This window comes from Mauremys reevesii, linkage group 25, assembly GCF_016161935.1.
Source record: "Mauremys reevesii isolate NIE-2019 linkage group 25, ASM1616193v1, whole genome shotgun sequence".
Classification (NCBI taxonomy): domain Eukaryota; kingdom Metazoa; phylum Chordata; order Testudines; family Geoemydidae; genus Mauremys; species Mauremys reevesii.
In genome coordinates this window covers 6,573,507-6,588,802 of record NC_052647.1, presented here as the reverse complement: position 1 = coordinate 6,588,802, position 15,296 = coordinate 6,573,507, and the positions used below count along the sequence as shown (strand labels likewise).

Below are 15,296 nucleotides of genomic sequence, written 5' to 3'. Positions count from 1 at the left end.
GGGTTGGGGGGCTGCTCTGGGAATGGATTATGGAAAAGTGACTCTCACACACACACAGGCAGATCCACCGACTGGAGTGACGGGCACACAACGCTCTCAGCACTGGCACGAACACACCCCAACCCGGCACAGCCAGCCCAGCTACCGGCGGACGAGCCGAACTCTCATCCGGATCCAGCATCCTCAGACTGAATCGTTAGCCCAGCTCAGTCGGCTGCACCTGCGCAGACCTGGGAAGGTCAACGGGCCGTTACGGGCACGGAAAGCACCATTGTGGGGAGGGGCAGGGTCATGCAGGGGACACCAAGGGCAGGATTTCCCTCGTATACCCTTGTCACAATGCACCAGACTAGCCCAGGGGTGACTCACCCCCCCACCTGTTTACTGAGTGCCCGTCACATCGCCCCACTGCAGGATAACAGCCTACTCCTCTGCATGCCGAAGGCGTTGCCCCCTTAGCCCACCCCGCTGGGCTGCTCTGCTCTGTGCTGGAGCTGGACTCAAAAACAACCACCAGAGGCTCTGGCCTCAGGAGAACGGTGCTTCCTGGGGCCACAAGGGGTTAAGATGACAGAGCCTTGCCGGGGTGGGGGCTAAGCCCCCCCATTTCCTGCCCTGCAGCCCCCCTAGAGGCAGCCTGCACAGTCTGGGCTTCGTTTCTCAGGCAGGCTCAGCTGCGGTTTCCTCTGGAATCTGCTGCCCCCGGGGTGTCCCCCTTCCCCTGACGCACACGGGGTCCCGGCAGTGGGCGCCGCTTCCCAGATGGGGCCGGAAGCGCCAGCCAAGTCCCCCCAGCTCTGGGGGCTGGTGGCTGGCAGCTGGCGGCCATGGCTGGTCAGTCTCTCTCTAGGCTTTCTGTGGGCCCATGAACCCCAATCCCTGGTTGCAGGCAGGAGCCTGGACCAGCTGCTGCTCAAATTCCAACCCAGGAGCTGCAGGCTGGGACCAGCTGGGGGCCGTCTGCAAAGGGCCCCATGGCGTTCCCAGCCCCGGCCGAGCAGCCCCGGCCCCAGGGGCCCGCAGGCCCCAGCAGCACCCCCGCTCTCCTGCAATCAGACATGCAGGGCTGGGCTGCCCCTGTGCTGAGGCAGGACCAGTTCATCCCTAGCCCATCCCTGCAGGGGTTTGTCCAACCTGTTCTTAACCCCCCCAGGGCTGGGGTCTCCACAGCCGCCGCTCTTCCCCCAACAGAAGTTTGTCCAAGAAAAGAAATCACCCCTCCCCCCATCTCTGAAAACCCGACAGGGCTGCACCACCACGGCAAACGTACAGGTAGGAAGGCCCTTCCGTGAACACCTCCGGCCTCTTTGTAACAGCCCTCAGCATATATGGGGGCTGCTCTCAGGTCCCCCTCAGTCATCGTTTCTCAAGACTAAACATGCCCCGTGTTTGAACCTTTCTGCACTGGTCTGGTTTGCTAAACCTTTGATCCTTTTTAGTGGTCTCCTCTGGCCTCTCTCCAACGTGTCCACATCTTCCCGAAAGCGCCAGCGCCCAGAACTGGACACACGACTCCAGCTGAGGCCTCCCCAGTGCCGAGCAGGGTGGGACAGTCACCTCCCGTGTCATACAGAGCAGTGGTTCTCAGCCAGGGGTACGTGTACCCCTGGGGGACGCACAGGTCTTTCGAGGGTACATCAACGCATCTAGATATTTGCCTAGTTTTACATGTAACCCTTCTGCCCGGCTGAGTTGGCAGCAACAAGGGCCGGGGTCAGTATCTAGCGGTTCCGTTTCAATAACGCAACACAAAACCGGCTCGAGCCCCCACCCAGTGACCGGGGACAATTACATACCCCCCGGGCGCCTCTAGGAGGCAATACTTCCCCTCTCGCAACCACGGAGTCTGAGTGTAGCAAAAGCCTTTCAATAAAGGAGGGAAACAATGCGGCATCATGTTGGGGAAACCCCACAAACAGGATTCATAACACGAACCATGAGCAAAAGACCCACCCCCAAGTGAGTCTGGCAGTGTCCTTTTCCCCTCAGGGTCTTAAGTCCAGCAACCCAAAAAACTACCCAAAGTCCCAAAAGTCCAACACCCCAAAAGTCTCTGGCCCTGGTCAGTGCAGCCCCAGAGTTCAACAGTTTATCTGCAGAGTTTTACCTCCCAGCCCGGGGCAGGGGGAGGGGTGCAGCGGTGTTAAGAGGCACCTTACGTGGTCCGAGGCCGACTGCCCCAGTTTGTGCAGCACACGGCATATGGGGCCCCCCATCTCAGTCGGGAGTCTGTAGCTGTGACCATAATACACCTAATGCACAATAGGAAGTGACCTGACCCAGTCTCAGTAGAAAGGCCAAAGACGGGCTGCACCTAGAGACCCAACACCCAGGGCTGAAGCAGAGGGGTGGAGGGGGCAGGGGGAGAAGGGAGGGGGCAGTAGTTTGCTAGGCCAATGGGGTGAGGCTGTCACCCCAGCTGGGGGGCTGCCCCACGGAGCGAGACCGTGGGATCTGGGGGAAGCGCCAGGGCCGGCTCTGTTGTGAAAACATCCGGGGGGTTTTATCGGTTCCCTTTTCACGAGGCCACTTATCTCCTGGCTACTTCCCCCCACTTCTCCGAAGGGCAGGACTCAAGCGGTGTTGAAAGCCCTGAGCCGTTAGGGGCGGCAGTGGGGCCGGTTGCTAACAGGGCTCGCTGAGGTCATCCCAGCAACAAGTGCTGAGCACAGAGCCTGTCCCACTAGGGAGCCTGGCCCTATGGCAGCTGTTGTGAGGGACCCAGTGCTAGCGCCTGGGTGCGCAAGGACACCCAGGGGCTGGGGATTGGTGCGAGGGACCCAGGTGCTAGTGCCCAGGTGTGCAAGGACACCCAGAGGCCGGGGATTGGTGCGAGGGACCCAGGTGCTAGTGCCCAGGTGTGCGAGGAAACCCAGAGTGCTGGGTCTCCCCCACCCAACACCTCTCAAAGCAGACATTTTTCTCGGAATCAATCCCAGTGGGTGTAAACCGGCCTAGCTCCATTGAGCTTAATGGAAGGAGGCTGATTCACACCAGCAGGGTTCTGGCCCCCATGTGCTTTCCTCTGCCCTGGGTAGTTTCCAGGAATCGCTGTCACCTCAGCATCTCGCTGCTACTGTGTAACCCTGCGGGGCTCCGGAGAACTGCCCCCCCCCATGATACTGTATCTGCCTTTCTGCCCAGCCCCCGCATCTCACAACAGGGGCCTGATCCCCACTGTACCAGAACGACGGCCCCTGGCAAAGAGGAGACAGGCCAAAGAGGAATCTGCCGACAGATCCCGGCAGCTCAGTTCCCACCCAGGCCCGTAGCTCAGGACGCTGGTGAGACTAGACACGTTCGCTCCATCAGTTCTCGCGTTACAGCCCTGCCAGCCAAGGGGCGATGGGGAGAGATGCTGCCAGGCCAAGGCCAACACCCGGACATGGGCGCTGCCGGCCCCTCCCTGATGGCGCGTTGGCGGCATTTGGGCCCCATCCAGCCCTAAAGCGCCTCATGGGCATTCACAGCCCGCACGGCCCCACTGCTGAGAAAGAGCTGCCACCAGCCCCATTTTACAGCTGGGGAAACTGAGGCACTGAGAGACAACTCACCTGCTGTCTCAGAGCAAATGGCAGCTGGGAGTCCTGGCTCCCAGTCCCATTGGCTCTTTGCTCCACATTATCTTCCTCCCCTCCCACCCACTTTATGAAACCAGGAAGTGAAATGCAAAAAACAAAGCCACTGATCAAACAAATGGCTGGCACCAATCCTACTGTCACAGACACAAGCCACAGCTGGTATTTATTAGCCAGACTGCTGTGGCACCAAGGCCCCATTGTACCGAGCTTGGAACCTACAAGCCTTGGCACCGAGAGCCAATGGCCCAAACAGACAAGGCAAGTGAAGGACCATTTGCCCCATTTTACTGCTGTGGAAACTGAGGCACAAAGCGATTCAGTGCCAGAGCTGAGAACTGAAGCTGGATTTTCCCCATGCTAGTGTAGCCCCTGAACCACTCAGGCACCTGTGCCACAGAGCTGCTGCCAACTGGGCTGTGCCACACAGATCTCAGGAGGCATCAAAGATAACAGCAGATACAGGAGCTCAAACTACCCTGGATCCAATCCTGTGCCCATCGCACCAGCAGGACAGCGCCTGCCTCCAACGGGAGCTGAGTTGGAACATGCAGTGCAGGATCCAGCCCCCAGCTGGGGACCCACGTGCCAAACTTGGGCACCTAAATCCACATCCTAAAATAGCTGGCCTGGCTGGCTGGTTATGCCCAGATTCTGCAGAATCTGGGAATGCTCGTTATTAAGTGAATTACGGTAGCAACTATCAGGCCTGACCACAATTGAGGCCCTATTGTGCCAGGGGCTGCACAGACCCACAGCGAGAGACAGCCCCTGCCCCAAAGGGCTCCCAGTCTCAACTGACAAAAGGCAACTGGGGAAACTGAGGCACAGAGTAGGGAAGTGACTTGCCAAATCAGTTGTAAGAACCCAGGTGTTCTGACTCCCACTCCGACACTCTGTCGACTAGACGGTGCTGCCTGCCTACAAATCGCAGCCCCTTTGTAAGTCAGGCTTCTCATTTCAGGAGCCTAAGTCTGGATTGAAAACCAGACCCCCCAAAGCTCTGGGAAGGTGGGTGGGCACAGACCCAGGGCAGCACTGATGTCTCCTGCTCCCTCCCTCCTTCCCCAGAGGGCGGCTGGACTGGCAGGGCCAAGCAGGGCAAGAAATGCTCCATTTTATTAATCACTTGGCACCACATGGACAGAAATATTTCTGAAAACGAGGCTCCTCTGCTGGCATCACAGGCGTGGCACCTCCCCCCCTCCCGGGACATAGGATGCACGGAGGGGCAGGGCATTGAGCACCCAACAGGATCCAGCCCTTTGTACATCCAGCCACTTAGACAACAACTCACAGCCAACACCCCTCCCCCAGCTGTGAGGCTATAACCCAGGAGTCCGGGCCCCCAGCCTCCCCTGCTCTAGCCACTAGACCCCACTCCCCTCCCACTGCTGGGATAGAACCCAGGAGTCCTAGGTTTGCTTCTAGCCCTGAAGGCATCTAAAGCCAGGCAAATGCTCCTTTAAGTGAAAGACATAAGAACATAAGAACGGCCCTACTGGGTCAGACCAAAGGACCATCCTGCCCAGTGTCCTGTCTGCCAACAGTGGCCAGTGCCAGGTGCCCCGAAGGGAATGAACAGAGCAAGGAATCATCAAGTGACCCATTCCCTGTCGCCCATTCCCAGCAAGAGGAGGAGAAATACTTGAGAGAAATAAAAACTAAATAGGTGTTTTAAAAATGTTATAGACAGAAATAAGCAACAGAGAGAGAGAGAGAGAGAGAGAGAGAGAGAAATGGCTCCTGGCCCTTGTCTATGGACCAAATTTTGCTTATTTACCCCACTGTGATTCTGCTGTAAATCCAATGAAGTCAATTCTCTCATTAAGAACTATTATTACTGTAGTAATATTTCGGAACCCCGGCTTTGTGCCGCTACAGAAAGCTGCCTCACCCAGCTACCTGGAAATGCCCCTCCTGTACTGGCTCCATGGTACAGCCCCCAGGCACAGTGGGCATTCCCAGAGGTGAGCAGTGTGGCCAACGTACTCCTCCACTCTGGCTCTTGCCAGCTGCTGGAATGGTCCCTTGGGGCTATGGACAGTTGGGGATGAATCAGGGAAGGCTTTGGGCTGCTCTGCTTCCAGGGACCAGACTGATCCGCAGTTATCCCCTGGGACTCAGTAGCTATGAAAGGGGTGAAAAGCCATCTGGGATCCCTCCACGCTCTGGTCTCATAGGGAGCCCATCTCAGATGAGCCCATCTCAGCCAGCCCAGGAATCTGGCCCAGTAAATCTAAGGGCATTTCAGTGAGTCTGGAGGGAGTCTCAGTTGGTGCAACGTGAGCACTGGAGGGAGCAGAGGAAATTGCACGTTACACCAATGTAGTGTATGCCTAGGGGTAAATTCTAGCCCAGGGAGACAGACCAGGGCTTGCTCTGACCCAGCTGGCATGCCAAAAATTGAAGCGTGGCCGTGCTTGGGCAAGTAACAGGAGAGGCTCCCTGCCCCGACTATGATCCTGTCCAAGACCACAGATACGCCCTCAGGCCGGCCAGCCCCTCCCGCCCCATAGTGACACGTCTATTTCTAGCCAGATGAGAGCTAGCATGACTATGTCTTCTTCAGCTGGAACATTCACCTCCCAGCCCCAGCGCAGACAGACCCATGGGCCCCTCTGGACTCTCCTAGCCCCACCTGAGTTCAGCCCATGGACTTTGTTCCACTCACCCAATGGATACACGTCACCTTGGGTTCCCATGGTGGCTCAGACGCTGTCAGGGCAGGTAGAATTCTGAGGATTTTGAGCTTTGCAACTTCCTTATCTTGGGGAAATTAGACAAGAAGCCAAGTTGACTCATGTCCTGTTGCATTATATCATATCATCAACCAACAGCACTGCACACAGGAAAGCACCGTCTGCCCAGCATGCCCTGCTCTCCTTCCTTCCGCCCTACCACTTCTCCCAGCCCCATAAGCATTTACCTTGCTGAGTACCTATGGGGGAAATTAACCACAGTGCAGAGGACCTAGCATCACTTCACACGATCACTGGAATGTGGAGTTGAAGGGACCCCAGGAGGTCAAACAATCCTTCCCCATGCGCTGAGGCAGGACCAAGTGCACCTAGACCAGGGGTCTCAAACTCAAATGACCCCGAGGGCCGCATGAGGACTAGTGCATTGGCCCAAGGGCCACATCACTGACACGCCCCCTTGCTGCCCCTGGCCCCACCCCCAATCCACCCCTTCCATGAGGCCCCGCCCCTGCCCGGTCTCTTCTCCACCTCCTCCCCTAAGCGCGCGGCTCCCCGCTCCTCCCCCCTCCCTCCTGGAAAGTGCTAAGCGCCACCAACAGCTGTTTGGTGGCTTGGCGGCGGGGCACTTAGGCAGCGGGTCCCGGAACAGAAGGGGCCCTCCACCGCCGAAGACTGGGCTGCGCTTCGGTGGCGGCGGGTCCCTCTTTTCCCCACCCCGGCCGGTCCCGCTTCCCTCCCCCCCCCCGGCCCGGCCCGGCCCCGGTGGATCTCGCTTCCCTTCCCCCCCCCGGCCCGGCCCGGCCTGGCCCGGCCCCGGCGGGTCTCGCTTCCCTTCCCCACCCCCGGCCCGGCCTGGCGGGTCTCGCTTCCTTCCCCACCCCGGCCGGCGGGTCTCGCTTCCCTTCCCCACGGCCCGGCCCGGCCCCGGCGGTCCCGCTTCCCACCCAGGCCCGGCCCGGCCCGGCGGCTCCGCTTCTCCCCCTTACCCGAGCGCGTCTTCGGCGAGGCCTGAGCTTCGTCCCGCTCAGAGCCGCGTGGTGAGGGGGCGGGGCGGTGAGCTCCACGCCGAGCGCAGCGCTCAGCCCAGAGCTCCCAGCCCCGACCCCTCCCCACGCGGCTCGGATCGGGGCGGGGCTCAGGCGCTCGGACGGAGACTCGGCGCTCTATGCGCCGATGCTCCAGGAGAGGGGCGGAGGCGGGAGCCTCCGCTTTTCTCTTGGGGGCCCCTGCGGAGCCCGGGGCCCGGGGCAAATTGCCCCCTTTGCCCCTCCCTCTGGGCGGCCCTGGGGAGCTCCGCGGGCCGCAGGGAAGAGCTCCGCGGGCCGCATGTTTGAGACCCCTGACCTAGACCATCCCTGGCAGATGTTTGTCCAGCCTATTCTTAAACCCCCCCAAAACAGGGATTCCACAACCTCCCTAGTAACCTGTTCCTGTGCTGAACCATCCTTAGAGTTAGAAAGTTTTTATAAATATCTAACCTAAATCTCCCTGACTGCTAACTAAGCCAATTCCCTCTTGTCCTACCCTTGGTGGACATGGGCACCAATTGATCACACTCGTCTTTATAACAACCTTTTGCATATTTGCAGATTGTTATCATGTCAGCTGTCTCTTCTCTGGACAAAACATGCCCAGTTCTTTCAACCTTCCCGCACAGGTCATGTTTTCTAAACCTCTGATCATTTCTGTTGCTCTCCTCTGGACTCTGCACAATTTGTCCTCATCCTTCCTGAAGCGCAGCACCCAAACCTGGACACGGCTCTCCCACCCCGAATAGAGGAGAACAGTCACCTCCCATCTCTGTCCCACCCCACTCCTGTCAATACATCCCAGAATGGCATTTTCCTTTTTTCAACAGCATCACACTGTAGACTCACTTTCCATTTGTGGTTCACCAGAAACCTCACACCCTTTTCTGCAGTTCTGCTGCCAAGCCAGTGAGTCCCCATCCCTCCCCTGCGAGTAACGACTTCCAACTAGCTTTGCACCCTCCGTCTGGTAGTTTCATCTAGTCCATATTTCCTTAGCTTGAGTAGGAAAATGTCACGTGGGATTGTGTCAAAAGACTGACTAAATTCAAGATACATCACGTCCACCTCTTCCCTGCATCCACTTGACTGGGTACCCAATCAAAGAAGGAAAATATGTTTGTTTGTCAGGACTTGTTCTTATCACTTATTATCCTCTAGGTTTTAATAAATTGGCAGTTTAATCATTTGTTCCAGTATCTTTCTGGGTATTGAAGGTAGGTTCTCTGGTCTGTACTTCCCTGAGAGCTCCTTTGTACCTTTTTTGAAGTTTGCCCTTGTTATGAACCTCACCCACCCTCCATGAGTTCTGGAAGATCATTGCCAATGGTTCAGAGATTGCTTCAGCTAGTTTCTTAAGCACTCTAGGGTGTACCCTGCTGAGTTGCATAGATCTAACTTATCTAAAGATTCTTTATCTGTTAACTTATCTGTTATTTCCCTGTTCTGGCCAGTTTCCTTCCTTCTTGTTAAAATTAACTGGTGTGAAGGATCTGGTCACAAAAATCCTTTTTTAATCCTGCAGTCAGTAAAACTGAAGAGGTGCCCATACTGAGTGGCTGGTTGCTGACGTAATGGTCAGAGATGCCAGTGGCCTGGGGGTGTTACCTGGTATCGCTACACTTGCAGCTGTGCAGCGCTGGGAGTTACAGCTGTCTTCGTACAGCTGTGTAGGGAAAGCGCTGGTGTGTGGCCACACTCACAGCTACCAGCGCAGCAGTGTGGCCACATTTGCAGCATTTGCAGCGCTGTTGGGAGTGATGCATTATGGGCAGCTATCCCAGCGTTCAAGTGGCAGCAACGTGCTTTTCAAAAGAGGGGGCTGGGGTGGAGTGTGACAGGGAGCGGGGGAGAGAGAGAGAGAGGATTTTTGGAGCTGACACTGTGTATCAGCTCCCTGCCTTGCAAAATCTGAAAATTTCCCCGACCCCTCATTTACTCTTAACTGCAAACAGCCTGCAGACCAGATAAGCAGCTGCTCCAACGGACTCCCTTTCTCCCCCCTGCCCCCGCTGTTTCTCTCCTCAAGCAAACACTCATCCCCCTGCCTGCCTCATTCACAGGGGTTATCTCAATTGATTGTTCACAGTCAGTTACAGATTGATCACAGCAAACAGGAGCTGTGTTTGTTTTTTAGATAAGCAGCTCCCAGATCCCCGAGTTCACAACAAAACAAAGAGAGGCAGCTGTGACGTTATTGATATAACTTGGGACCATATAGAACATGGGTTGCAACCAAGGTCCTGTAGTGGCACCAAATCTTAAATAAAGGGGGTCATATAAGGTGTCTAAGACCAGGTTCTGGGTTGCTGGTTATGATTATGCTGTCTGTATGTCTGTGTATCATTTTGTAGTTGAAGTTATAAGTATTGGCTCTGTACTGTCTGTATTTTGTATTATGCTCTGCTTCTGGGAAATATCCCAGACAAGCTGGTGTTAGCCCTGCCTAGCTGGCTTGATGGCCCATTAAGGACCATCAGCTACACAATTGACCCATGGAGAGAAGGCAGACACGCCTTGTGACTCAGCAAAGTATGCAGAGACTTATCCATGTGACTGCAGACTCCATTTTGCTGTAATTTTCCACAGTGAGGACAAAGAGATTCTTACACCTGGAAAAGTCTATATAAGGCTGATGCATCATCTCCGTCTTGTCTTCAATCCTGCTTCTGACCTCTGGAAGGACTTTGCTACAAACTGAAGCTCTACACAAGGGACTGACTGACCCATCCCAGCGGGGGATGTATTCCAGAGATTTAATTTGAACCTGCAGTTTACTCCATCACTGCTGCAAGCCTGAACTAAGAACTTTGCCATTACTGTATGTAATTGATTCCATTTAACCAATTCTACCTCTCATCTCTACCTTTTCCCCTTTGTAAATAAACCTTTAGATTTTAGATTCTAAAGGATTGGCAACAGCGTGATTTGTGGGTAAGATCTGATGTGCATATTGACCTGGGTCTGGGGCTTGGTCCTTTGGGATCGAGAGAACCTTTTTCTTTTATTGGGGTGTTGGTTTTCATAACCATTCATCCCCAGGACGAGTGCACTGGTGGTGATGCTGGGAGACTGGAGTGTCTAAGGAAATTGCTTGTGTGACTTGTGGTTAGCCAATGGGGTGAGACCAAAGTCCTTTTTGTCTGGCTGGTTTGGTTTGCCTTAGAGGTGGAAAAACCCCAGCCTAGGGCTGTGACTGCCCAGTTTAAGCAATTGGTCCTGATTTGGCACTCTCAGTTGGGTCCCGCCAGAATCGCTCCGTCACAGTGGCGTAGTCGTGCTTGGATCCACAGAACCAGGTCAATTAAGCTTTGGGTCAGAACCCCACGCTATCCAAATTTTAACTTTGGGATTGAGAGTTTGGTTGGTTAAAGATCAGTGACCATGAGACAGAAAGCATCAGGAAAAGCAAGGAAACTGCAAGCCTTGAGAGACAGCCTGCAGTTTGATTATGAGCAAGAACTGGCAGAAATTCGAATGGAGAAAGAGGCTGATGAGAGAAAGAAAGAAGTTGCTAAGAGAGAAGAAAAAGCTCGTAAGAGGCGTCTGGAGCTGCTGGCTGCTGAGGAGAAAACTCGACAGATGCAACAGGAGACAGCTAGACTCCAACTCCAAGTCAAAAAAGCAATGGAAGAACAGCAGAGACTGTATCCTCTTGAAAGTCCAGTTTGTAACAATGTTGGTATGTTGTATAACTCTGAGTAGTTGTCTGGGGGTAACCAAATGTACCCCAACAATGCCACCTTTTATGTCAATGCTGTTACTGTGTGTTCAGTAAAGGGTGGCCCCATAAATTGTGCCAGTGCTATGTATGGGAATGGTAATGGAAAATTCATAGAGAGTGTAAAAGTCAATGGTAAAAGCTGTTTAGGGCAAATTATGGTTTCTAACATCACTCTTGTTAGAGCAGATCTGGTCAAAGAGGAAGATTATTTACCAAATCAGAGTGTGAATGTTGTGATCCTCTGTGAGTTTACTGTCCGTGTGCCTTTAGCCAGAATCCACCTTGAGTGGAATGGGGCTCAGCATGAAGTGATAGCTGGCGTCAGGAAGTTATTGCCTAAAGATCTTTTAATTGGGGAAAATGTTAAAGCTTTGTTCAGTCCAGGTTGCCAGTCACAGGAGAGGAATGATCTTAAACCTGTGTCTGGTGTGAGCAATGATTTGCCTGAGGTGAGTTGCTCCAAAGGTTTGTCTGTGCAAAAAAGCAGCGTGTCTGTGTGTGGAGTTTCTGAGGGCTTGGCTACACTTACAATTTGCAGCGCTGGGAGTTACAGCGCTGGTCATGCAGCTGTGTAGGGCCAGCGCTGGAGTGTGGCCACACTTGCAGCACTTTCCAGCGCTGTATTGAGAGGTGCATTGTGGGCAGCTATCCCACAGAGCACCTCGTCCCATTTTGGCGCTGAGTATTGTGGGAAGGGGAAGGAAGTGTCCGCTTCCTGTTTACCAGCGCCCCATGGTGCATCGCTTCACATCCCAGCATTCACTCTTTCCGGCAGCGTTTGGCGCCATTGTGAGTGTCTTTCTGTTTTACTCTCTGTGTGAATCGCGATTTCTGTGGCAAATGGAGCCCGAGCTGCTGAGGACTGTGCTGATGAGTGTCGCCAGCACAACACGTTTGGCAGTTGAGCTATTCCTTCAGCTCCAAAGTGACAGTGAGGAGTCTGACGATGATATCGATATCGATTCTCCTGCCGCGTGTGACACCAAAGTGCTTGTGGCATTCACGGAAATGCTCAGCACCGTTGAACGCCGCTTTTGGGCTCGGGAAACAAGCACTGAGTGGTGGGATCACATCGTCATGGAAGTCTGGGATGACGAGCAGTGGCTGCAGAACTTTCGTATGAGAAAAGCCACTTTCATGGGACTGTGTGCTGAGCTCGCCCCCACTCTGCGGCGCAAGGACACAAGATTGAGAGCTGCCCTGACGGTGGAAAAGCGGGTGGCTATTGCAATCTGGAAGCTGGCAACTCCAGACAGCTACCGGTCGGTCGGGAACCAGTTTGGTGTGGGAAAGTCGACCGTGGGAATCGTTTTGATGCAAGTTTGCAAGGCAATTAATCGCATCCTGCTAAGAAAGACCGTGACTCTGGGGAGCGTGCAGGACATTGTGGATGGCTTTGCACAAATGGGTTTCCCTAACTGTGGAGGGGCGATAGATGGGACGCATATTCCTATTCTGCCCCCCCCCCCACCTGGCATCAGAGTACGTTAATCGTAAGGGGTATTTCTCTATGGTTCTCCAGGCGCTTGTGGATCACCGGGCGTTTCATTGACATTTACACAGGCTGGTCTGGAAAGGTGCATGATGCACGCATCTTTCGGAACAGTGGCCTGTTCAGGAAGATGCAGGCAGGGACTTTTTTCTCAGACAGGAAGATCACAGTAGGGGATGTTGAAATGCCCACTGTGATCCTTGGAGACCCCGCGTACCCGTTACTGCCTTGGCTCATGAAACCCTATACAGGGAAGCTTGACAGGAGCAAGGACCGGTTCAACTACAGGCTGAGCCGGTGCAGAATGACTGTGGAGTGTGCTTTTGGGCGTTTAAAAGCCCGCTGGAGATGTCTGTATGGGAAGCTAGACTTGGGGGAAAGCAGCATCCCCGCGGTTATATGCGCTTGCTGTACCCTCCATAATATTTGTGAAGGGAAGGGTGAAACATTCAGTGAGGCATGGACCACCGAGGTTCAAGTCCTGGAGGCTGAATATGCACAGCCAGAGAGCAGGGCTAATAGAGAGGCCCAGCACAGGGCTACAAGGATTAGGGATGCCTTGAGGGAAGAATTTGAGGCTGAAAGCCAACAGTAATGTTTGCTGCCTTGCATGGGAGTGAATTGCACTGCTTACACTGTTATTCTATTATCCATAATAATAATATGATTTGCAGTGCCTCTTTCTTTACTGGGCTAAGGTATCTTTCACTATATGCTATAATAAAGACTGTTTTCAAAGCCAAGAATTGTTTTATTGAAAAGAAAAAAACTTCCTTGACAGACAGACAGACACACAACATTTCATGAACACAAGAGGGCAGGGGTGTGGGTTGGTGAACTGTACAGTCACAAGTTTGAATATGTCCTGTCTGGAGTGCTGTTTAATGAATCCTGCACTTCAGGGTGCATATACTGCATGGTGATGGGGGTTGAATGCAGAGGGTAAGGGTGGTAGGTATCAGGGCTGGTTGGTGAACGTACAGGTGTTGGAGGCAGCTGGTGGTGGTAAGAACCTGGATGCTGGGGAAAGGTGGTTTGAGCTGACATTGGGGCACAAGGCAAAAAGGACGGGGCGGGTGGGGGAGTAGCACGGTAGTGCTCTGCTTGCATGGCAACGAGTGACTCTATAGAGTCCGCTTGGCGCTCCAGGATGCTTAGCAGCCGCTCTGTGCTTTTCCTCTTGGCCACTGCATTTCTCTGCCGGTTCCTGCTTTCCCTCTGGCGGATCTTGCTTTCTTTCTCTCTCCACTCCTTCAAGTCTTTACTCTCTCGAGCAGAGTGATGAAGAACAGTTTTCAGCATGTCCTCTTTGCTCTTATGAATTTTTCTCAAATTTTGAAGCCTCTGTGATGTTGAACATCTGGGCAGTCCAGTAGTCAAGGTCACTGTAGAAACACAGAAATGACAACATTTAACACGGGCAGCATTGTATCCACTATCTCCAGACATGAATTGTTACACTGGGAGTTCTCACTTTAGCATTCTTTTCCCCACACGCATAACACAACAGAAGCCACGAAATGGTGAGTGAGGGGTGCTTACTTATATAGGGAGAAGTGGGGCTTGAGTGATAGAGGGAGCTGGTTGCTTGGGTAATCTGGAGTGCTAGAGGGGTTGAGTGAAGATGCAAATGCAGGGGTGATCTTATCTCCCTATCTCTTCACTAAAGAGTCTCCCAACATTTTTCACAGGACTTAATCCTGGAAGATGTTTCCCTACTGCGAGTCACTAGGGAACAGCGGGAGGCTCTTTTAGAGCAATGTGGATTCCGCCCGGGACCCTATGCGGCGTGCCTGTGTTCAGAAATGGTCCCCACCACTGGCAGCAGAGTGGCGCGGGCCTTCACCGTCACTGGGACAAGGGACACAGTGGCTCTGCCTATAAACCTGCGCAGGCATATTGCCCACGCTCTGGATGAAGCTTTTGCTGAGATAACTGAAGCAGATTACCGCGACGTGATAGACCACATCAACGGGCTATTCCACATCTAGAGGCTGGCATGCATGCAGCCATAACCCCCCTTCCTCTCCAGAAACATTTCCACCCAGAAAATAAAAGCCGCTTACTGGTAACCCGCTCCTCTGCTTGTCCTTCTGCAACTGCTGGCTGCTGCGATTGGGTACTTTCCTCCTGGCTTGAGAAGAGCTCCTGGCTGCATGCCTCCAGGGAATCTGCGGTGTCTTCCCCCATCCCAGGAGCTTCACTCGCGGTTTCCTCTCCCCCCCCCCCCCCACCCCCCCCACCACCACCAGTCCCCCCCCCTGCTCAGAAGTGTCCATCGTTATCCTGGGATTGGCAGTGGGGTCACCCCCAAGTATCTCGTCCATCTCCCTGTAAAAACGGCAGGTCGTGGGGGCAGCTGCGGATCGTCGATTACCCTCTCGGGCTTTGTAATAGGCACTCCGCAGCTCTTTAACTTTCACCCTGCATTGTAGTGCGTCCCGATCATGGCCCCTATCCAGCATGGCCCTTGATATCTGCTCAAAGATATCGTAATTCCTATGGCCGGAGCGCAGCTGTGCCTGAACAGATTCCTCCCCCCCAAACACTGATGAGGTCCATCAGCTCGCCATTGCTCCATGCTGGGGCTCGTTTGCCGGGTGGAGGCATGGTCACCTGGAAAGATTAACTGATTGCACTCCACACACACCTGGCTGCAGCAAACAGGAAGGAGATTTTTAAAATTCCCGGGGCATTTAAAGGGCGGGTCACCTGAGGCAAGAGCAGTAGAGTGCAAACTGATGAGCAGAGTGGCTGAACAGGAATTCTGGG

At 54.1% G+C, this 15,296-nt stretch overlaps 2 protein-coding genes across 8 annotated transcripts in view; one reads left to right on the top strand and one right to left on the bottom strand.

The window, feature by feature from the left end:
• Positions 1 to 15,296, top strand: part of LOC120391382 (adhesion G protein-coupled receptor E5-like) — a 1,047,477-nt gene that overhangs the window by 475,364 nt on the left and 556,817 nt on the right. The window lies entirely within an intron of this gene.
• Positions 1 to 15,296, bottom strand: part of ADGRE5 (adhesion G protein-coupled receptor E5) — a 291,623-nt gene that overhangs the window by 118,378 nt on the left and 157,949 nt on the right. Inside the window, exon 1 of one of the 6 annotated variants that reach the window (XM_039514972.1) lies at positions 6,253 to 6,306. The exons of the other annotated variants lie outside the window; for them this stretch is intronic. Coding sequence (XP_039370906.1) covers positions 6,253 to 6,283 — 31 coding nt within the window. The 5' untranslated portion in view covers positions 6,284 to 6,306. Of the gene's footprint in view, positions 1 to 6,252; positions 6,307 to 15,296 lie in introns of those variants that run through there. 6 annotated transcript variants of the gene reach the window in all.